General features: G+C 54.7%; 1 protein-coding gene across 1 annotated transcript; it reads right to left on the bottom strand.

Moving 5' to 3' along the window:
- Positions 1-6,859: 6,859 nt before the first annotated feature.
- On the bottom strand, positions 6,860-23,473 carry MAP1LC3A (microtubule associated protein 1 light chain 3 alpha). Its single transcript, XM_050313748.1, has 4 exons — positions 23,339-23,473; positions 13,482-13,537; positions 8,732-8,838; positions 6,860-8,089 (listed from the first exon to the last, which is right to left on the bottom strand). The coding sequence occupies exons 1-4, from the start codon at positions 23,376-23,378 to the stop codon at positions 7,927-7,929; spliced, it is 366 nt and encodes a 121-aa protein (XP_050169705.1). The 5' UTR covers positions 23,379-23,473; the 3' UTR covers positions 6,860-7,926.
- Positions 23,474-23,664: the final 191 nt, after the last annotated feature.

Raw genomic sequence — 23,664 nt, 5'->3', positions numbered from 1 at the left:
GTCTCATATAGCAAGCTTTGCTGCTGCCTGTTTGAGGCAGCCTGCCTTTCACCTTGTGTGAAGGACAGTGATGGTCTTTGTCCTGTGATCCTTTTCCCAGGGTCCTTTCTCAGAGCGAGCTCCCCCAGAAGCTCTGCTCACATGCCTTCTGTCGCTGGGCAGGGATGGACAGCGGTGCCTCCATGTGGGAACTGCTCTGCCAGGTGTCCTTTGGCTCTCGCCTGTCCGGAGGAGCGAGGCAGGGAAACGGTGGAGGCCCAGAGTCAGCTATTTCCAATCCTTCAGGATCATCAGGATCCCCGTCAAGGGCGTGTCCTTTCGCTGTGAGATGAGATGAGATGAGATGAGATGAGATGAGATGAGATATGAGATGAGATGAGGAGCAGCCGGAGGGGTCCGGGAGGCAGCGGAGGGGCCGGGGCTCTCTGCGGGCGCTGCTCTGCCCGCTCTGTGCTGGGCAGGGGCTCGCACTGTCCCACTCCGGCCGGGGCTGCCTCGCCCTGTCTGTGGCTGCAGCCTCGGGACCCTCTGGGGACGCGAGTCTCACGTTCCCTGAGTCAGTGTGGATAAATATCCAAAGGGCAGTGCCGAGAAGATGGAGCCAGGCTGTTCTTGGTGGTGCCATCCTCTAGGACATGAGGCCATGGGCAGAAACTGATACCCAGGAAGTTCCTCCTGAACGAGGAAGAACTTTGCTGTGCAGTGACCGAGCACCGGAACAGAGACCAGAGAGGGTGTGGAGTCTCCTCACTGGAGATATTCCAGAACTGTCTGGATGCAATCCTGGCCATGTGCTCTGGGACAACCCTGGTGGATCAGGGAGGTGGGACCAGATGCCCCACTGTGGTCCCTTCCAACCTGACCCGTTCTGGGATTGTGTGGGAGCTTGGCCATGCCCAGCCCCTCAGCCCAGCCCGGGGAGCAGCAGGACTGGTGTGTGAGCCCAGCCCTTCCCTGAAGGCATTACAGGGAAGATGTCACCAAGCCAAGTGGACTCAGGCCCAGTAAATACTCATTCACCGAGTTTGTACAGTTTTGTTGCAACCTTGCTGCTTCCAGGCAGTTTGATGTGTTTCGTTCTAAGAACAGACTCAGCTGTACGAGCAGGTTTCTGTTGGTCAAGTTCTCTTGCTCATGTCTTCAAAGCCATCTCTACATTGGAGCTATTTCATATAAGACATTCCCTGCACATTTTAAACTGGAGCAGAATCATATTTGTATCCACGAACCTGAGCAAGACCTGTTGGCCATACTTGAGTAAAACAGCAGACCGTGAACCCTACAATGAGTAAAACTCTGAATATCTTTAATACCAAACTGATAAATTGTTTCAATATTGAGGTAATAGAAGGAAATATATTTGACCAGCCATTCCACCTGTCTATCCCTTTCGGGTCCTGTCTTATGTTCTGTACTAAAGTTTTAAAGTTTTTTTAAATTTGGCTTCTATTTGTTAACTTGTGAGACTGAAACAATGAAGTCCTTCCAAATCTTCACACCTGAAGTAACAAGCAGTCTCCAGCTGCTCTGTTTTCCAAGGCTGCTTCTCCATTCAAATGCTGTCCCTCTTGGGGCAGTGCAATCCAAGTGGGGGTGGCAGCCAGAGGTTTTCCAGTGTACAGACCACCTGTGCCAGCTGGAGGTTGGCACCTTTTGCTCGTGCCAGGACTCCCACAGTATGAGGCTCAATGCTACTGCTTCCCCTTTGCTCAACACCTTCACAGGGAAAAGGGCAAAAGGCTTTAACTGGAATTATTTACTACACGATAAAGCTATTAGTATAGTGCACTTCTTATTAAATGAATTATATCAGAGCTGTCTTATCAGAGATGGATTTTTCTCACCCAAATGTTCACTGTGCATGTGTATAGTATTGACAAATACGTTGAGCAACATCAGTCTCCCATGTTTTGTCATTTACCTTAACTCACTTGACTTAAAAGGTGTTAGTTCTTATATAAAAATGTTAAAACTCAGCAATATCTACTGAATAAAACATAGCATCTGGTTCTGGCAAAATGAACACGTATCTTTTACTTTAACCTTTGTATTCTGGACAAGTCAGTTTTCTCAGTTGCTGGGTTAGGGACTGCACTCTTACATACACTGCAGTTACTAACACAAAACAGTTCCCAGCTGGGATCAATATCCCAAATGCAGGATGTAGAATTAGGTTGAAAAAGCCTTGGCAGTTGGGGACCACCCAAAAACTCCCCAGTGATGTTCTCCATCTCTCCTCACTCGTTCTAGGACATGATGTGTCTTTTCCATATTGTGATGGACACTGATTGGTGTCCTCTGAATTTTCTTCTTCAGCTGCTGTAGCAGCCTGTGCAGGTCAGGACATTCCAGCAGTTTTTTGACCAGGATAATGTCCCTTTCAATCGGTGTTGGAGACAAACTGTTGGGTAACATGAAGTTGCCCTGTGTGTTCTGTAACACAGTTTCTCCTAGGCAATAATTAAAATCACATCCTGCTATGGGAGTAAAGATACAAATACATAGTTTTGAGAGTTCTGAGGCTGGAAAGCTGGATGTGTTCTCTACTGTTGTCACAGGGGGTTGGAAACATGCACACCCTTGTCCTATGTATAATCGACCATGACTGGCTGGCACCTTCAGATTTTCCTCAAAGTCGTCCATTTTATTATTTGGATATGATTTGAGAGACGTGGAGCTCAAGAAAGCCGTCGATACAGGCCTGCCCATCGGCCCCTATCATTGTTGATCTGATGTGGGGGGTTTAACAGACCATTCACGTGCTCCACCATCACATTTCCCTGGGGACAGTAGGGTGTGTGCAAAACCCCTCCCTCCTGGCCCAATCCTGTGCCAGGACACTGGTGATGTGTGGTCTGTTGTCACTTTGTGTATAATCTGGAACAGCAAAACTAGAGAGTGGATTTCAAAGCTCGGAAACAGCAGCTTGAGAACCGGTGGGTTTTGGCAGCCAGGTAGACCCCAGGTAGACCCCTTGGGTTAGTGCAGGCTGACATCTGCTCAGGGTGCTCAGAGGCCTGGGGGAGGCCACCTGTGTGGGACCAGTGGGCTTTAAATGTAAAGGTGTAAAGGTTGCCCCTAGAAACGGGCCTCATTGCTGGTTGCCATGGCAGCATCCCTGGAAACGGGTCCTAACGAGGCTGCCATCATACAGCGGTGGTTTTTGTGATGGCTGCCATCACACAGGGGGGTTGGAGGGAGATGATCATTAAGGTCCTTTCAAACTCAAACCATTCTGTGATTCTGTGGGTTCCTATAACTCCTCCCCATTTCCCACAGCCCCTGTGGGTTCCTATAGCCCCTCCCCAGCCCCACATGGCCTCTCCCCTAGCCCTTTAGGATTCCTACAGGCCCTTCTTTCCCTCCCCAAGCCCATGTGGTTCCCTTCCTCAGATTTTATGGGTTCCTTCCCCACCCTCTGTGTGTTCCTAGAGCTCCTTGCCATCTGCCCTGGTTTGGAGGTGATGCTGGGTGGGACTGTGTCCTGGCACCAGTCCAGGCAGGTGATGTGGGTTGCTCTCCCCTTGCCGACTGTTGCAGTTGCTCTGTCACTGGAGGTCACCAGTGGTCAGGCACAATTTTCTGGTGGGGCTGTGCTGGCTGTCTCAGGTCACCTCCCTGTCTGGCTCGTGCCTTAACATTGCTTCCCTGAGGATCTGCTCCACGACCTTCCCAGGCACAGAGGGTGAGGCTCTCCCGTCTGTAGTCCCCCAATCTTCCATTCTCCTCTCTTTAAAAGGAGGAGCAGTATTTCCCTAGTTCCACTCCCCAGGGACTTTGCTTGAGTTTTCAAATAGGACAGAGAGGGGCTTGGCAGCCCCATCAGCCCATTCATTCCCTCAGGATCCTGGCAGGCATCGCATCAGGCCCCCCAGACCTGTGCCCACTCAGTTCCATCAGGTGATCTCGAACATGCTCTCCTCTCCCCCACCTGGAGGTTCAAGGACTTGAGACATGTCTTTATATTTTATTTTGTTTTACTTATTAAACTGTTCTTTTCTCAACCCGTGAGGTTTGGTTATATTTTCCAAACCTCCCGCCCACCAGGGGAGAAGAGAGGAAGGTGAGGGGTGGTGAGCAAGCAGCTGTGTGGTATCTGATTGCCAGCTGGGGTTAAACCACACTGGTGGAGGCCACAGGGCTGCACATTTTGCTTCCCATGTGCATTGTCTTCAAGGTTCCATCACTTCCAGGATCTCTCCTCTTTCTCAGGCCATTCTTTGCTGATCTTCTTTCCTCTGCTCTGCCCTCAGTTCCTGGTGAGTTGTAAATAGAGGTGAGTAACACAGGAGTCTGTCAGAGTCACCTCACAGCATCACCACAGCCCCAGTGCAGCTTCACCCAAGGTTGTTCCACAGCATCACTGTGTGGCGTAAAGATGAACAGATGAGGACCAGGACATACCTACAGCTCTGTGCTGAGGCAGATGGCACCAAAGGGGACTGAAAGTGCCCTCTGAAACCCTCATGCTCATCTCCAGGCCTTCCCCCCCCTCCTCTATCAGGAGGGAAATGACCCAATGCATTTGGATCTTTGCTTGCTGGTGCTCTGCCCTTGTCCCAGGCTCATTTGTGTTCCACTGCCCCCCCAGAAACCTCAGCTTCCTCCTCCCCTGATGGTTCCATCATTTGGCATCAGTGCTCAGCTGTGCCACACAACCTGCGTGGCTCAGCCCTGGGTCAGCCTGGCTGGCTTGGCCAGCTCTGGTCCATCCTTCCAGCCAGGCTGGCACGTGGGACTTCATCCACTGGTGAAGCAATGCCCAAAGCAATGCCCAGAGGCATCAGCCCATGAAAAGCCCTTGTGCCCAAGCAGTTTTTTGCAGCACTTCCTGGAGGTTGTGAGTGAAAGGAAAGCAGAGAGGGAGGACACAGCAAGGGCCCCCTTTCATCTCCCACACGGGGAGGAGGGGGCAAGACAGCAGCGTTTTCCTTCAGAGACCTTTGAGAACCCCCAGATCTGAGAAGCCAGGCCCATGCAGACCCCAGTGACACAACAGGGTAGGAATGAGCAGGGCTGTCCTGGGGACAGACTCCAGTTGTCATTCACCTTTATTTACAACTCACCGAGAACTAAGGGCAGAGCAGCGGAAAGAACAGCAAAGAACAGCCTGAAAAAAGAGTAAGAGGAGAGATCCTGGCAGTGGCTGAACCTTGAAGACAACATCGCAGGGGAAACAAAAGTGCAGCCCAGCTGAGAAGGACTTGGGGGTGCTGGTGGGTGAGAGGCTGGACATGTCCCAGCCGTGTGTGTTGGCACCCAGAAACCCTCTGTGTGCTGGGCTGATCCCACAGCGTGGGCAGCAGGTGAGGGGGGGGGATTCTGCCCCTCTGTCCCACTCAGGTGAGACCCCACCTGCAGAGCCGCCTCCAGCCCTGGAATCCCCAGCACAAGAAAGGAATGGAGCTGTTGAAGCACATCTGCTACTCCTTTACCACCTCCCACAGGGAGAGGCCTCACCTGGGCTGCTGGCTCACCTGCAGCAGCCCATCCCACCCGAGGGGGATGGGAGAGGACCTTTCTGCAGGGACTGGAGTTTAAACACCATGAGGCTGGTGCTTAACGAGGGGTAAGCCTCACGGCTGCTCCAGCTGCCAGGACCAGTGTGCCCAGGGGGCCAAGAGGGCCAAGGGCTCCTGGCCTGGCTCAGGATCAGTGGCAGCAGGAGCAGGGAGTGATTCTTGCCCTGCACTCAGCGCTGGGGAGGCCACCCCTGGAGTGCTGTGTCCAGCTCTGGGCCCTCAGCTCAGGAAGGACATGGAGGGGCTGGAGCAGGGGCAGAGAAGAGCAACGAGGCTGGGGAAGGGACTGGAGCACAAGTGCTGTGAGGAGAGGCTGAGGGAGCTGGGGTTGTTGAGCCTGGAGAGGAGGAGGCTCAGGGGAGACCTCAGCACTCTCTGCAACTCCTGACAGGAGGGGGGAGCCAGGGGGGTTTGGTCTCTTCTCCCAGGAACCAGCAGTGGGACAAGAGGGCTCGGTCTAAGCTGTGCCAGGGGAGGTTTAGGTTGGACATTAAGAAGAAATCCTTTGCAGAGAGTACTCAGCCATTGGAATGGGCTGCCCAGGGAGGGGGTGGATTCTCCATCCCTGGAGGTGTTTAAGGACAGACTGGATGTGGCATCAGTGCCATGGGCTGGGAGCCACAGCAGGGTTGGATCCAGGGTTGGACTTGATGATCTCAGAGGTCTTTTCCAACCTGGTTGATTGTGTGATCCCATGACCAGTGGGGCAGCTGTTCTGCCCTGCACTGTGCTGGGAGCTGTGCTTACAGCCAGCTTCCAACATCCCCCTGCAGTGCTACCCAACCCTGTGCTCTGCTGAATCTGCCCCTCACAGCAGCTCCTGCCCTGCACAGAAGACTCCCTGCAGGTGCAGGGCATAAACAAGAGTCAGCTGCAGCTCAGGCCATCAGGGCCTAAACCCTTCTCTGCTGGGCAGTGCAAAGGTGGTAGAAGAGCCACGGAGCAGCGAAGCACTGGGCTCCCAAATGACCATCAGCACCCCCCTTGGGCTGGAAAACAGGTCTGGAGTGCTCAGGATGATCCAGGATTACCTGCACTGCTCAAAGTTTCCCTTAAAAACAGAGGCTTTGCAAACCTCAGTTTTTTGCTCCCCAGATGAAGAAGCTTGGTCAAAGTACAGGAGACTCAACACAGGGAGGGCAAGGACAACCACGTTTCCTGTATCACTGTCCAGGCTGTCTCTAAGCCAACCTTCCCCCTTGGCCTCAGTCCCTCAATCCCAACCAGCTGCTTTTCCATAGCCTGGGCAGGCACAAACACACACCAGGGAATGTGAGGAACACACATTTATACCAGGAACATTAACACGGACAAATGAGATGGGAACAGAACATTCCTACAAGACACCACTTGAATTTATGTTTATTTTATATATATATGTTTATATATATATACCTTTGTATAGATTAAACTGGGGGGATTTTTGTCATATACATTTTTTTGGTATAATACATGAGAAACAGGGACAGGAACATAGCAAATATAAATCAGTACATTCCTTGCATGAACTCCTTGCCACACTGAGACTGAAAAATTGCATGCAATGGGGAGACAGAGAGAAGGGAAATCAATTTTATTAGAAAAAAAAAAGAAACAAGACCATCCAGGTACAACTGTCAACAGAGGAGCAGCACTATAGATGGCAAAGCTGTATAAATTATAAGTAAATTCCACTCTGACATCTAGTATGCTTTAAAGTGCAATGAAGCCTGATTTATTTACCTACAGAAATACAGGAAAGATTCCCCTCCCCTCTCCCCGTTCCAATCTATCCCTTAAAAAAAAAAAACCAAAAAAACAACAAACCAACCAACCAAACCCAACCAAACCGACCAATAAAATAAATCTAAAGGATATACATTATCCACAGTCCTACAGAGACGCCTACAATCTACTCAGTAGCACCAAGAATCTGATATGGGTGTAATTAAAACCAATTAAAACTCGGGAGCAATGGTAACATCTGCTTGCCGCTTCTGCAGCCCCCCTGCCCGCTGTCAGTGCCCCGCCTGTGCTGGGGGAGGGTGGCAGTGCCCGCTCCGGCCCCGGGAGCAGCTCTGAACGCGCCACACGCACACACAGCACAGCGAGAGCAGTGTGGGGGACAGGGGGACACGGGTGGGGACAGGGGGGGCACAGCAGGGGGGACACGGGAAGCCGAGGCCCCACGCGGGGTCTGCGTGTGGAGGGACAGGGACTGATCTACACGGAGGGGAAGGGAAGGGTTGTGCGAGTCCAACACGCGCCACGAGCCTCTTTGGTGACGGGGAGATGGGGAGGGGAGGGAGGGAGAGGGAGGGGGTCAGCACAGCCCCCTCTGTGAGCCTCTGGCTGTGTTGTCTCCCGAGGCCGGGGGCCTCTGCGCCACAGTCCATCCGTCTCCACGTGCCAGCGCTCAGAGCCCTCAGAAACCAAAGGTCTCCTGGGAAGCGTAGACCATGTAGAGGAAGCCATCCTCGTCCTTCTCCTGCTCGTAGATCTCCGAGATGGGGGTGGACACGCTGACCATGCTGTGCTGGTTCACCAGCAGGAAGAACGCCTGGGTGGGATTCAGCTGCAAGCGGCGCCTGTGGGGGCAAGGGTGGAAAGGGCAGGGTCAGCCCACCTGGGGGAGGTGCCCCCACAGCCAGTTCCACCCCCTGGCAATGCTGTTCACTTGGGGCAGGTGCCCCCACAGCCAGTTCCACCCCCTGGCAATGCTGTTCACTTGGGGCAGGTGCCCCCACAGCCAGTTCCACCCCCTGGCAATGCTGTTCACTTGGGGCCAGGCCTGCACAGCCAGGACCTCCTCAGGACCTCCCCCCCCACTCAGGACATGGTATCTGTTAAGTCCAGCTGAGCAGCTCGGAGCTCCAAGGCCTCCTGGCTCAGCAATCCACAAAGCCCCCTTCTGCAAGTGCTGCTGGCAAGGGCAAAACAGAGGGGCCTCTTCCCTCTGAGCTGAAGGATAAAAGGAGGGGACCAAAGCCCCCTCACCAGCCCATGAGTGTCCCTACGAGGGAGCGGTCACGGATCTTCGCCAGGTGCTAAGAAGCTGCCCCCCTCAGTCCCCCAACAGTCTGTACCACACACAGGGATGCTGTGGCTGCCAAATCCCCATCCCTGCCCTCAGCAGCTGCCTCTGCCCCCCCTCACCCCAGCACCCCGTGCTGAGTGACCTGTGGGTGAGGAGAGGTTCACAACACACCAGCTGAGGCCACCCCACTCACCGGATTATTTTGACCAATTCACTCATGTTGACGTGGTCTGGGACAAGGAACTTGGTCTTGTCCAGCACTGGCAGCTGTTTCTCCCCTTTGTAACGTTCAATGATGACCTGGGGAGAAAGTCAGGGTAGAATTAGTCATGCTTACAGTGCCCCCCACACACTGGCCTCAAGGTCAAACACAAAGCCAACCAGCATGGGTGGAAAAGCTCAGCTAAAGCCCCACTTTGCTTCACCCTCACAGGAAACAAACCAAAAAAAGGACGTGAGCAGTGACCACAAGGTTGGCTGCAGGTGCCTCTTTGTCAGTCACCTGTGCCTGAGCCAGTGCAGAGCATCCAAAATAATGAACTGGAGCACCTGTTGCTCTGGCTGGCTGAGGAACAGTGGGCACCACTGGACTGACGTCAGTACCTGTCCTGGCACACAGGAGGTACAGAAAAGGAGTGACATATTTTAACATCACCTTCAGACTGACCAAACCCACAGGTTTTGCTGGCCTGAGCTGCAGACTGAGCTCGTGGTGCAGTTTCCATCCTGCTGCCGTTCAGCACCGCTCTGCCTGCTCAGGAACAGCTGCAGATACTCCTAAACAAGCAGTTTTTGGAAATCCCATTGAAGCCACCCAGGGCATTCCTTCAGCAAGGGGGAGTTTGGATTTCACCAGTCCCACTCCTTGTGTTAACACTCAGACACACTGACTCCAGGAAGGATCAGGAAGCAGGGCCACTCCCACGTGCCACCCCAGCTGTGCAGGAGCTTCCCAGGCACTCCTGCACAGAGCCACCCCAGGGACAGCCCAGCCTGTCCTCCCCTGCCAGAGCCTTTGCCTGGCAAAGCTCTTACCACCCTACATTCTGAAACGGCTGAACAATGACTGCTCTTCCATCTTCCTGCTATTATAAATAATGATTTTCTTCTGTTAAGCCTTTTGCAGCTTGACAGCTACAACTGCTGTTCTGAACCAGCCTGGAAAGGTACCATTTGTAGTCCGAGAATGAGGTGGAAGGCAGTGAAAACAGGTAAATTAATTTAATAGGTAAAATTAAAATAAGTAAAGAACTTATACGGCTTAATCCATTGCTGCTGCAGAAATGCTCTGATTCTCACATCTCTCCAGTGCACAGCTGTTTTCTGCACAGGGAGACACTTGGATACTCATCACCCTCTCCCACTTGAGACTGAACGTTATTTTTCTCTATAAGGCAAGGAATTCCCATAATTTACTTTCCCAGGTCCTTTCCAAAGCTACAGGTGAAATCTGTGCTTTGAACTGCCGATGGCTGTGGGCAGCAGAGGGCTGGAGCAGCATGCAGAGAGGAGGATCCCCAGGAGATGGCTCTGCGGAGCCACAAGGACCAGGGAACCTCTGGGAACACCGACTTCCCTTTCCCTTGGGCCTTTGTTGCCACCCCACCCTCTGGCAGCGGCAGCAGCAGCAGCAGCAGAAATGGAACTGCCAAAGCCGGAGCTGACACTCGGGCTGGGACTGCAGGGTCCCCGGGAGCTGGGAATGTCTGAGGAGCCCCTCAGGGCTGATCTCAGGGCCCACCAGGATGGGCCAAGCCCCGCTGCAGGCAGTTCCTGGATGAGGGAGAGGTGCCAGGGCCTTGCTGAGAGCTCTGCACTGAAAACCCTCTGCAGAGCCCACCCTGAGGAAGCTCCCCAAGGGGACCCCAGGGACTCAGCCTGCACAAAGGAACAGCTACAGAGCAGCTGCTTGTGCATCCACCTCTACCTGCAGAGGGGCCCTGCACACCTGGGTGATGCCTCATTTCTCACAGGAGCAGGAGCAGATGTCTCTCATTACAAGCCAGATCCATCCCAAAAGAAAAGCCTCTTGACTCATCCAAAAGCAGGCTGGGAAGGATATCCTGGCTTTTAGAGCAGCAGCTGCCTCGTGCCCTGAGCACACACAGAGCCTCTCCTGTAGAACAGCTCCAAGGGTTTCTGTTCCCAGAACATGAGCTGCTATTTGGGTAACCCAGCTATGGGAACAGGTGGCCAATGGACAAAACGTTCTTGTCTTGCTCTGGAGGGAAAAACATGATCAGATGCTAATGTTACATCCCTCTGGCCACAGGGTGTGTGTGCACAGCCACCTCCTATCCCAGATCCTCTGCCAGGATAGGGGCTTCCTGAGCGTGGGATACCTGCTCTTGCACAGGGAACCCACCACAGACCTCTCTGCAGAACTCACACGAGTGGGCACAGGTGGGAAGTGGAGAGGCTCAGGGCAGAGCCTGGGTCCTGGTCCCACCACAGGAGGGGCCTGGGCAGCATTCATAGACTCAGCCCTTGTTCTGGGGCTGGTCTGGAGAGGCGGAAAGGAATTTTGGTAGGGAATGGGGCCTCTGGCAGCCTGACAGAGGCAAAGTCCAAGCAGCAGCGAGGCTGAGAACGTGTTCCCAGCAGGCACAGGCACAAATGTGTGTATGGAACACAGTCCCTGATATCCGTGGCCAGGCACAGACACAGAGCACAGGCAGGACAAGCCTCACCCTGCCCCACTCCAGCTGTTCCCTTTAGTGGGAACAGACACAGAAACCCCCTCAGCCCAACAAGTGCTCTGGTGTTGACCCATCAGGAACTGCGTCAGCCCTGGATGCTGAGTCTCCAGCTCCCCAAAAACAGCCCTCCAGGAACCCAGAGAAAGTTGTCCATTGCTTTGAGTCCATTATTCAGGTTCCCACCCACCACTGTGCCAGGACAGGACATTATTTGGGATCCCCCACCTGCCACTGCCTTTCTGTCTCCTCTGTGGGTGCTCAGATGAACCCAACAGAGCCCAAACGTCCCCTCAGCCCTCCCTACCAGCACGAGGGGTGGCCCTGTCCCCTCTGCAGCTGGACAACCTGTGACCAACCAGCCTGGCTGAATTTACCACTGCAGGGCTTTGGGAAATGGTTTGCTCCAGCTCCTGCTCAGCACAAGCTGTTCCCCAGGGATTTCAGACTCTCTGAGGGTTCAATGGGCTCCAGAGAGAGCCCTGGGGCTGACAGCAGGCAGGGGCAACGGGTGGGCACGGGCCCCATGTCCCCTAACAGGGCAGTAGATGGTTTCTGAAACATCTGCTGAGGCTTTGGTGGGGGTCCCAGCGAGAAGGTTGGAAGTTCTCTGCTTGCTCTGACTGCCTGAGCAGGAACCACCCAGTGAGGGGCAGCTGGAGGTTCCTTCCCAGCAGAGCTGGGCATGAGCAGCACCTCAGTGCCAACACAACCAGCTCACCCTCTCAGCAACAGCTGCGTGTGCCTGTGCTCAGGACTTTGTACCATGGAAGTGCAGCCAGCTCTGGGAAATGGAGGGACAACAAAGGAGCCCCTGACATGAGGTGGACAGAGGGAACCACTGGGGAGCCCCTGACTCCTGCCTGTCTCCAAATTACACGTGCCAGTGAGGTGTCCTGGCATGTGATTTCTCTTCAAACACAAAGAGACAACTCCACGCCTCAGGCAGGGTCCAGGTTGTGTCTGGTGGGCTCAGACAGACACACCACAGCCTTGTCCCCACGCAGACCTCCATGTGCATGTGGCACAGCCCCTTCCTCAGTCCCCTCTGGAAGTGCACTCATGGAAACAGGAGAGACATGCCCTTCCCTGGGCACACAGCCAGGCCGTGCACTCTGCAAATCCTCCTGGCCCCCTGTCAAAGCAAAAGGGACTCACCCAAGGGCTCTGAGTGGAAACTGGAGATGCAGGAGGGCAGCAGGTGCCGCCTTGCTGTGATTTCTGTGATTTTTTCTAAGGGTGTGTGTGACCTGGCCCGGCATCCATCTCCCCAGCTCCCCCAGGCTGTGGGCTCAAACCCCCCTGCTAATTCCAAGGCCCTGCAATGAGCTCTGGCACAGCCCTGGAGATACACAGAGCCAGTCTAATGGCACTGAAACTGTGTTAAAAGCAGAGGTCAATCAATGTGTTGATGAGCTGGTGTGTTGGTACCCAGTGTGCTGCCAGGGGCAGGCCCTGCTCTGCTGAGCTGGCAACACGTGGACACCACAGGGACGGTGGGGGAGAAGGAAGAGAAAATTCTTTTGGCTAAAAGACACTGTGCTAAAATCGAAGCAAGAGTGAGGCAGGAGTGGACTAGGATTGGAGACATTCAGCCTCAAAGGCCAAATACTGAGGGATGGTCTGCAATTTTAAGACAAGGCTGATGTTCATCCAGCACTTGGGAGGGAGCTGAACCAGGAATGCATCCTGATGTTTTGGTCATACATGCTATGGTATTGCAAATAGTAACTTGAGCAAGCCCCAAGTACATAATTTCATAGAACTGTGGAATGGTTTGTGTTGGAAGAGACCTTAAAGACTGTCTAGTTCCAACCCCCCCTCCAGGAGCAGGGACACCCTAGGCCAGGTGTGGCCTCATCCAGCCTGGCCTGGAACACTCCAAGGAATGGGGCATTCCTCTGAGTTCTCCACCTTCTCAGGAAGAGAAGCAAATACTGAGGTAGAACCTCAAAAGCACACTCACAGCCAAAGAGCCACAGGGTGGACTGGGTGTGACACGGCAGGAAGGTCAGGGGGTCCCACCTGTGCACGTCGACAGCAGGTGCTGGGAAAGCACAGAACGGGTAGGAACGACCCCGACAGAGCCTCTGTGCTTTCAGCACAGCACAGATCATCCCTGGGCAGAGAGGAATCTTTACCACCCTGTATTGATTCCAGGGAGCACAGTTTTGTGAGCCCCAGGGAGCAGCACAGAGAGGTCCTGAGAACCAGGTCCAACAGAGAGCCGTGAGAACAACCACTTACCGGGATTTTGTTTGGATGCTGCTCTCGGATCTGCTGAACTTCTTTACAACGATCCGCTGGAGGGAGAGCAAAGACACGGGGTTAGAGACACCTGTGTGTGGTAGCTCAGGCACCCCCCCTGCAAATCTCACACTGACACAGGGGGACACTGCCCAAGCAATGCAGGTTCTGCTCACCAGGCCTTTTCTGGGCATGGTCAGCCTGATGTCAGCTCCGGGGACCAACCCTCTGCTGCTTCCTACTGCCCAACCAACCCTGCCAGGATGGACACTCCAGCCTGCCTGGCAAACCTGGGCAGCACTTTGCTGGAAACCATAAGGATAACAAAAGTAACCTAAATCCACCCGAAGCAAACGCAGCTCCAGCAGCACAGCAAGTCCAGGCTCTCTGTGTCTCCTGGATGCTCTCCCCAAGGGGATGATTCTCCAACTGGGGCTGGGTTTTAGCCATTTCCTTCTGCCTGTTGTGCACTTCCAAGCACTGTCTGGCACAGAGCCTGGTTCCACAAGAGATACACCTTGCCAAGAACTCCTTCCCTAGCACAGATCTACAGAGCAGCTACAACAGCTGCTGGCCTGACAGAAAGTATTTCTAGACCTTGGATACAGGAAGAAAACCTTAAGCAAGGAGTTGACCACGTACCAAAAGACCTTTCCTACAGTTGTTCTCACACTTTCTAACCCATTTGCTCCCAGAGTTCATGTTTCCTGACACGCACAACAGGCAGCACACAGAGCCTGTACACTCTCCCAGCCTACAGGAGAATTCTCACGCCCCTCACTGCTCTAGCAGAGGGTTCTCTGCTTTCCACAAGCCAAAGCAGCACAAAGAAGCAATGTCAGAGCCAGGCACAGCTCTGTGTGTGCTCCTCCTGGCATTACCAATACTCTGGGAGGAGCTTCACAGCCCACAGCTGCCCACCTGAAGTGCCCTGAAGGGGAAGAAGTTTTGTGGATCACGGTGGGTAAGCTGGGGGTGAAGGTCAGTGAGTAATCAGTGACTGGAAAAGTGAGATCTGGGTATCAGAGGATCCATCCTCGGATCATCCTGCCACACACACCAGCTCCCAGCTCCTCTTCCCAGCTTCCACAGCCCCAGTTCCTCGTGACTCACCAGGATCATGGAAGGCAGGATAAGCACATGTGTTTGAGTGTTTTCTCCCCACCAAACACTGAGCATTTCTCCTCTGAGCACTCAATAAATCCTTAGTGTTTATACGTTGAATTTGGCTTGATTCAACCTTAGGAAGAGGCTGGAGTTTCTTTAGAGGCCACAAAATCACCAACCCACAAATGCTTTTGAGCACCATTTCTGCCTCCTCTGTGAGGAAAATATCCCTCTGCTAGGAGTGGCTAGACCTTTCATTCTGCAGGACTCCAAGGCTGAACAACTCGGAGAGCAAGATTATTTGGATTTCATGAAAAATTCAGGCACATTTGTTTTGGGGTTTATGACTGAAGATGCAGCTCCTCGTGTTCCCTTTTCACCCAATCCAATGCTCCAGGGATCCAGAGCCATCCTTGTGACACAGAGAGTTTTCTCCCCGAGGTCCCAACCAGCAGGGAGTCACCGACATCAGCACCACACGTGACGCTGGTACAGGGACACCTCTTTGGGAACGCTGAAGGACAAGGGGACAGCAGCACCCAGCACCCAACCCAGCACCCAGATGGAGCAGAAGCACCTGCCCCCCCTGCAGAGCCCCCCTCCCACGTGCCCACTGTGGACAGGCTGCAGCAGGATGGGGCATCCCAAAGGCTGGAGATCCAGAGCATGACCAGACAAAACTTATCAGCACAGGAACTTCAGGCACTTTGGCTGCAGCCAACCCAGACTTCTGGGTGTTAACAGAGCCTACAGAGCTGTGTCCTCCTGGCTGGCCAGTTCTCCCAGCTTTAGAATCCACCCTATTCTGCTGCTCTCTGCATCCTGTCAGATGGCCATGAGGGTGAACTTGCTCAAGCAGTGCCCTGCAGGGTCACAGAACTGTTTGCACAAGGAGCCCCAGTGATGCAGGTAATTGTGAGAGGAATTTGTTGTCATGGCTAGTAAATGTAGATAATCTCAGAGCATCCAGCTAGCCCAGGCTGCACCTGCCAAACGGCAGCCACATGCCAGACACCCCTTCCTGCTCCCTGGAAGCACCACCAACTCCAGCACAAGGAGATGGCACGAGCCATCACCACCTTCGCTTCCACAGAGGAGACAGAGGTGCCCCCTGCCCATCACACTGATAAAGATGCCACACTGAGAGTAAAATGGTCCATCCTCAATCCAGCTGCACATCAGTGCCTCAGGATCCCACCCCAGGGACCACAGCCCTTCGTCCCCCGAGGGGAGCAGACCAGGTGCCTTGGGCAGAGGCTGCTGCTGCAGATGCTCCTTCCAGATCCTGCTGACTCCACACTCAGCAGGAATCAGGGGCATGAGCCACCAGTGACAGAGCTCTCAGCTACCCCCAATTCTGCTGGACCACAGTGGCAGCTCCCTCTCCCACCCTTTAAAACCTGCCATGTGTCCAGGACCTGGTGCCTTTGGCCAGCAGGGCCCAGGGCATTTGGAGCCTTCCTGATCCCAGATCTGCAGGTTACCAACAAAGCAATGACAGCAGGTGCAGCTTTTACTGCAGGGGCTGCTGGATCCCTTCAGCAGGTCCATGTGATTGCAACTACAAGCACCTCGAGCACTGCACCTCCTCTGCCCTGGAAATGCCCATTTCAGACACTTCATTCGGGAAGGCAGTTGGGAGCAACCCCACCTGAGTGTCCAGGTGCCTGAACACACCAGCAGAAATTTCCAGGACACTTGGAGCTCTGCCAAGGAGCACACTCTGACACATCCTTGCCTTGGACAGCCAAGGAAACAGGTTTGGGAGTCAGTAGAAGCTCCTGCAAGAGGGTAATTTCTGTGTGCACGAGAATTCAGGGAGAAGAGATCTCCTGCAAGAAACAGGTGATGGTCCCCCACACCCTCCTCAGCCTGGGGTGGGAGCCAGAGGTTGATCCTGTGACTCATCAAAGCATCAACACCACACAGCAGGAACAGCTATAAATATCATCCTTAACTTAGTGTATTTACAGTAAATCTAAGTCAGAGGAATAAAGAGAAAACACTTAAAGGGCACTTGAGGGAGACACGTCTGGAGGTGCCAGCCCAGCCCCTGAGCTGCTGCTTGAACGGCGCTGTGGACAGGTACAGGTGTGATCATCCCCTGGCACTGTGGACAGGTACAGGTGTGATCCCCCTGGCACTGTGGACAGGTACAGGTATGATCCCCCTGGCACTGTGGACAGGTACAGGTGTGATCATCCCCAGCACTGTGGACAGGTACAGGTGTGATCCCCCTGGCACTGTGGACAGGTACAGGTGTGATCCCCCCCCCTGCACTCACAGTGTTTGCACACTCACATTTCACACACAACAAGCCTCATTCTCCTCCTGTAGCTCCCCCAAACCAAAGCTGTGACTTTCTCCACACAAGGTTGAGACTTTCCCCTTTCCTGCAGCAGCTGGTGGGAGTTCATCCTCAGCTGATGTGCAAAGCTATTCAGAACCGTTTACACAACCCTGTCTGTTCTTCTCCTGTGGTCCCTCCTCCCCCAGGGGAAGGAGAACATCCCCCCTGAGTGAAGCAGCTCGGGGCCCCAGGCAGCTGCTGTTCCAGGGAGCTGAGCACAGAGCCAGGACCTGCACGCAGAGGGAAGAGCCCCATCCCTGCTCCAGGGGTGGGCACTGCACATCTGCCACGAGGGAAGCCAGACTTCTCCCCAGTGCTGGCATGTCAGAGCTCAGCATGGCAGCAAGATAAAACCACACACTTTCATTGGTTATTCCCAGGGAAATTTCTCTGCCAGAGCCTATGGAGAGACGGGAGTATTTTTGTAGCATTGCACACGCGAGGAAATTGCCTATTTCTCCTCCAACTGCCGTTTCAACTGCTAAGTACCAACAGCAAAGCCTGCAAATTGCCCAAAACACCAGAATCTTGGCTGTTTCCTTGACTGAGGTCCTTCCCAAGCTGTTCTCCCAGAGATGCGGGCACACAGCGTGCGTATCCCATGGCAATGCAGCATGAGATCATTTCGGCAGCTGAGGAGAGCAGTGGAAAATTTCAAGCCTCACTTTGCAAACGTGAACCTTTTTTATCAGCAGTGCCCAGGAACCCTGGCCATGGGAGCCAGGTCCCTGCTGTGCTGGGCACTGTGCAGACACGGGAGGAAAGGACAGTCCTGGATGCAAAGGAGCCTCAGCAGACAAAAGGTACGGATGGAGGGACAGAAGGAAAACCCACGGTGAGCTCTCCAGCAGCACCCTTGGGAAAGGGGCACTGTTCTTCAGGACACACCAGACCAACACTGGGCAGGCACTGGTGCTGCCCCAGGGCAGCAGATGGACTACAGGAGCAGCAGGAATGCTGTTAGGAAAACACCACGAAGAAAAGACACCCCCTGGAAACGTCATCAATGCGCTACCAGGTCAACAGCTCCTGAGCTGAGCAAGGGCTGTATGTGCAGAGCAAAGGAGAGCCCAGGAATGCAGCCACGAGCCTCTCCCCGTGTCCCAGGGCTCCAGGTGCAGGTGCCAGCGGCATGGAGGGAGTGTGCAGATATCCCTGGCACCCGCAGCAGGCTGTGACCTTCTCTCTGCCATCCACACAAACACCCTGCCTGGGGGTGGATCTGCCTCACGTTTGAAGCAGATCCAAAAATGAACATTTCTTCAAAAAGCTGCTGTGGTCAGCCCCAGGACAGAGGGCTGCTAGAACACAGACCTTTCCCCAAGAGATTTTCTGCAAGGAGAGGTGGAATTGGATGGTTTGCAATCAGGATATGTGTGGGATGAGCTGGCAGGCGCTGAAGACACAGGCCAGTTATGCAGGTCATTCCAGATGAACATCAAGCACTATTCCTGTAGTATCACATCACCCTAAGGCCAGACACCTCTAACCACCAGGAAACACCCCCGTGCCTGTGTCGTGGCTCACCCAGCACCCGACCTGACCCGTCCCTGCCAGGTGCTCCTTCTCAGGCCAGTGGGGCTGCAGGAGGAGCAAGAGGAGATTCCCACATCCAGGAAGGCAGGGCAGAACGTGCAAGGCTGGCCATGCCCTGCACACCTGTCCTGCCCACCAAAAAAGGGTGTCTGTGGGACAACAGCACTGCAGAGACCTGACAGTGATTTTGGCTGTTGGGTTTATTTAATTCACTCCTCTGCAAAGCTGGGGGCTCCAGGTAGGATGAATGACTCGGGACCAAACCTACACTGCACTGACTCTCAAGGCTTGGAATGGACAGAAAACATCATCACAGCACGGGTGGAGCCTGATGTTCTGCTGCCCCAGGAAGGTATTGCCAGCATGGAAGTGGATGCTCTGTCTCCAGCACTGTGCACCCCATGGCTCCAGCTGCACTGCCAGGCACGCAGTGTCTGGGAGGATTTCTGAACACCAGGCTCCTGGGGCCCTGTGACTGCAGAAGGATCTCAGCAGCCTTATTCATTTGCATAAGTTCCCAATATTCCTGGCTCCACAGGAGAGCTTGAAAATGGATTTTAAAACACAAAGAAGAAACACCTTCTTTTTTTTTTTAGCAGTTTCAAAATGTAATGGATATGATTTTGAGCCTGGCTCCAGGAATTTGCATCTGGCAAATCCACAATAAGGATTTGTCTCATGCCCAGGCAGAGCCACACAACAACTGTGAACTCCAAATTCCTGTCAAGACACTTGTCCTCTGGTTGCACAGCACCACTGCAGTGACAGGGCAAGAGGGAATGGCATTAAACTGCCAGAGGGCAGGGTTAGATGGGATATTAGGAAGAAATTCTTCCCTGTGAGGGTGGGCAGGCCCTGGCACAGGTTGCCCAGAGAAGCTGTGGCTGCCCCTGGATCCCTGGAAGTGTCCAAGGCCAGGCTGGATGGGGCTTGGAGCGACCTGGGCTAGGGGAAGGTGTCCCTGCCCACGGCAGGGGGTGGGATGAGATGGGCTTTAAGGTCCCTTCCAGCCCAAACTATTCTGGGATTCCATGTGCAGGATGAGCACTGGACCTCCATCATCCAAAAAGCTTAAAACTCACTGCATCCCCTGAGCATGGGGGACAAACACCTTCTGTGCCCCGTCAGGATGGCAAACGGAGTATTGACATCAGAGTTCCAGATAAGCAACTGGCTTTTTGCTCAACATTTAATCACAGTTTCACTGTCCTTGGAAAGAGAGCAGCGAGTTCCCTCTGCACAAGCCCTCAGGAGGCTGCTCCGCAGGGGTTCCCTCCAGCTCCAGCGTGACCTTCCACCTGCACAACCTTCCCAGCCATAATGCTCCAAGACAGCAGGAATGCACTCCGATTTCTCAGAACTGCTCAGAGTGCTCAGACAAATGCCAGGCACTCCAGCCAGGGCTGTATTTTGGTGCAGCCCCCCACGCACGTGCAGGCACCAGGAGCCCTTGCCCTGGCCGTGTCACTGCTGTCTGTGCACAAACGAGCCCGGACACGCGCGGGCTCCAGGGCCTCTCTGGGCAGATGTGCCAGACATGAGTCTTGAATTTATCCCTTTGTTTCCTCTCACAGCCTGTTTCCAAATCACCTTCCGAGTACAAAAGGCAGCAAACAACTGCATGAGCACAGAGCTGGAGGTGTCCTGACCTCGGAACGTCACAGGAGCAGGGTGACACACCGTGAGACCTCCCAGGTGACCCTCCCGACCGTGATCCCCGCTGGGGGTGACCACAGAAGGAACACCAAAGCCCAGGGACGTGACTTATCCATGGCTCATGGCTCCTCGATGGCAGAGGCAGCAAGAGCCTCCCAGCCTGACAGCTCCTGGATTCACCAGTCTCCACCCTGCTGGCTCAGGGGGAGAGCTGAAGTTTTTGTAGTGAAGAAAGTATTAAGTAACAAACCAAACACACACAGGTTTTATTGTTCCTGGCTGCCAGTCAGGACCTTGTGTTATATAAAAGAATAAGAATAATAATAATAAAAAAAAAAAAAAAAAATCAAAATTTGTGGCCTACATGTCCGGCTGGCATTTGTTCTGGAAGCTTGTTCAGTTCCTCTTGCATTTTCTTCCTTGTATTTTCTTCAGCGCTGATAATTAACCCCACATCCAATCACGTCGCGGAATGTCCTCGGTAATTAATCCAAAACACAGGCAGCTGAGCAGCAGCTCCCACCAGCAGCCTCCTCTCCAGGAATCCCAGCTCTCAAAGCACAACTGCCAGCACAGACACCCTGAGGGCCAGCTCAGGACCAGGCAGGGCTCACTGACCAACCTCACACCAAGATCCAGGTGCTTTCCCAAGCCAACACCAAGATCAACTGCTGTGGATGGTGTGAGAGGCAGGCAATTCATCCACTGCTGGTCCCCACATGGGAACAGGCATGGCTGGGGACTTCAACGTTTCACTGTTCCCCAGAGCCACAGGGAATTCAGCTCCACACCCACCGCTGCCTCTCCTCTGAAGAGCAGCAGTTTCCCAGAACCAAAGGCAGCTCTCCCGGAGGATGGGACCTGGGATGGGGAATACGCAGTGCAGAGAGGCTGAGGTCAAACCCCTGGGTTTGTCACCAAGCCAGGGCTCCAGCTGACCCACCGTGTGCCTCTGTGCCAGCGGGACACCGGGTCACAGGGCCCGGGTGCCCCCGGTTCTCCCGACACTCCGGCATCCACGTCCGTGACCACGCTGGCGAAGCGAGCACTGAAAACACAGCCTGACCCAACTCCCACTTCAGGAGCAGTGGGACAACACTCCCAAGGACTCTTTTCGGGAAGCGCAGCTGCCTGACGCTCTTGTTGCTGCCAGGACACCCTGTTCCTCTGACACAGACCACAGCTTTGTTCTGGGAATTGTTTTGGACTCCTCCAGTGGATGTGGATACGCCTCAGCGTCTGCAGCACGTGGATGCACAGGGTGCTGTCAGATTGTACCCCCCAGGGATGCTCTGCTGCAGACCTGACAAGGACCAGCTCTCAGAGCTCCCCCCTCCCCACTGACAGCCCCTCAGCTCGCAGGAGGGGTCAGTGCTCCCTGCCCTCCACACTCCTCGGATCACACCCCGGCCGCCTCCCAGCCAGTCCCCTTTTCAGGTCCTCAATGATGATGAACAGAAAACAGGAAATTTCTCTCAGGAGAGACCCAAGGCAAAGCGGATGAACAAGCAGGAGAAATTCACCGAAAAGGAAATCTCAAAAATACGAGAATGGGTGAAACCAGCACCGAGGAACACAGAATCTTCAGGGAGGGGTGGCAGACCAAGAGCTAAGGCAGCCACTTGCCATGAAACCGGAGCCCGGGTGCCTTTTGTAAACAGCCATATCCCTGACTCTGCCTTTTCGCTGGCTTTTTGGAACTGTTCCACTTCTGTAAAGTTTCGAAGCCTTAAAAATTAAGCCATTCTGAGGGCACGGAGTCGCTGGTGATGTTTTCCACCAGCCCCTCCAACTGCACTGTAAACAATCGCTTCCTGCTCCTGTTGTGTAATGATTCAAAGACAAAAACAAGCCGTATTTACTTTCTCCAACAGAGCAATTACAGCCCTGACCCAAAGCGACTGCGGGGGCTGCCAGGCCTCCTCCTCCTCCTCCTGGCTCAGCTCTGCAGCCCAGTCAGCTGAGAGAGCAAAAGGGCAGCGGAAAGTACAGAGAAACAAGGAGCACTTGCAGTTGCCGGCACCAAACTCCCTCACCCCCCTCTGTCCCTCCGGGGCTATTTTAATCCTGCTTTCTTTCAACTACTCTGAGCCTTGGATTTTGTTTTCCTTCTGGCTCACACAGAGTCTGAGTGATCCACAAAGGCAAACCAGACTCCTCCTGACCATAATAAGCTGATTCTCACCAGTTTAGCAGTAGGTCGTTACTAAGGGGCTCATTTAGGATTTTACTGCTTTTAATACGTGCCTTAGGAGAACACAGCAGGGTCCCAATAAGCATCCCGGGGCACCCAGGCTTCGTTTGGTTCTTGTTTGTGCATGTTCCCTTGGCAGGGGAGGGCTGGGTGAGCATTCAAGGCCGGAAGGGTTGTGCCAAGAAAATACCAAATATTTACAGTTTCCAAGAGAGCGGCGAGGGGCTGGATCAGCAGTTTTCGGCAGGAAAAAAGCTCCAATTTTAAAACTCACGTAGGGAACACGCCCTCACCTGCGTTTGGGCAGTAACTGGCACAACGTGAGGCTTTTGTTCGGCACGAAAACACCGATTTCGGCGTCCCACAGACAGCAGAGCTCAACCCATCCCCGCCAGGGATGCGACCTGCCACAAACACGCAGCTCTCCCCGCGCCAGCTGGCAAAGGGCATCAGAAAACAGCGGCTGATGTTCCGTCTGACCCCACTACGGGGTCTGGCCGCAAAATCTGGGACTTTCTACGGTCACCCCCCCACCTGCCGAGCCTGCCCCCCGCGCCCCTCTGACAAAGGGCCGGGTGCGGGGCGGGCACCGACCCCTCCGGGTCTCAGGGCCCGCCGGGGAGGGCGTGTGGCGCTCGGGGACAGCCACCACCCCCCCGCGGGGCGGGATGGGGCGCGGGGACGGCGATTTTTGGGGGGTCGCTGTCGCTCTGACAGCCCGGGGAGTGACACCCCGACATTCTCCCCACACCCCCGACCCCGCCGGGGGGATCCCACCCTGCGGGCTGCGCTCCGGTGACCTCCCGGGACAGGAGGGGACGCGGGGGCGGCGCGGAGACCCCCGGCCCCGCCGGGCTGTGCCGGGCGGGCGCGGCCGGCACCGAGTGACATCAGCGCACGGCGGCGGCTGCGGCACCGCCCGCGGCCGGGGGGCAGCCCCGCTGATCCCCCCATCCATCCATCCATCCGTCCATCCCCAGCCCTCCCTGCCCCGCGCGGGCGCGGCCCCCTCACCGAAGGCGCGGCGCTGCTTGAAGGGCCGGTCCGAGGGCATCGCGGCGGCTCCGCTCCCGCGGCTCGGCTGCTGCGCTGCGCCGCTGACGTCACCGCCGCACGCCCTCGGGGGCGGGGCCTTGCCCGCCCCGGGCCCGCCCACCGCCCGCGGCCCCGCCCACCGCGAGCCGGGAATGCCGTGGGGATCGTGGGATCGCTGGGATGGGCTGGGCTGGGAGGGGTGACACTGACATGGGGTGCCGTAGAAATCAGGGAACCCAGGATTGGGTTGGGTTGGCTTGGGAGGGGCCTTAAAGCTCGTCCTTGGAACGTTTTCCACCAGCCCA

Source organism: Myiozetetes cayanensis, unplaced genomic scaffold (genome assembly GCF_022539395.1).
Source record: "Myiozetetes cayanensis isolate MyiCay16 unplaced genomic scaffold, myiCay2020 scf19, whole genome shotgun sequence".
NCBI classification, from domain to species: domain Eukaryota; kingdom Metazoa; phylum Chordata; class Aves; order Passeriformes; family Tyrannidae; genus Myiozetetes; species Myiozetetes cayanensis.
This window is presented reverse-complemented; position numbering and strand designations above follow the sequence as displayed.

What these genes read in the sequence shown, in the direction of transcription:
- MAP1LC3A (XM_050313748.1), bottom strand. Translation starts at nt 23,378, where the DNA reads ATGCCCTCGGACCGGCCCTTCAAGCAGCGCCGCGCCTTCG. An exon ending in CAAGCAGCGCCGCGCCTTCG is followed by an intron (nt 13,538 to 23,338) that starts GTGAGGGGGCCG and finishes CTCTCCCTCCAG; the next exon opens with CGGATCGTTGTAAAGAAGTT. An exon ending in GAATTGGTCAAAATAATCCG is followed by an intron (nt 8,090 to 8,731) that starts GTGAGTGGGGTG and finishes TTGCCCCCACAG; the next exon opens with GCGCCGCTTGCAGCTGAATC.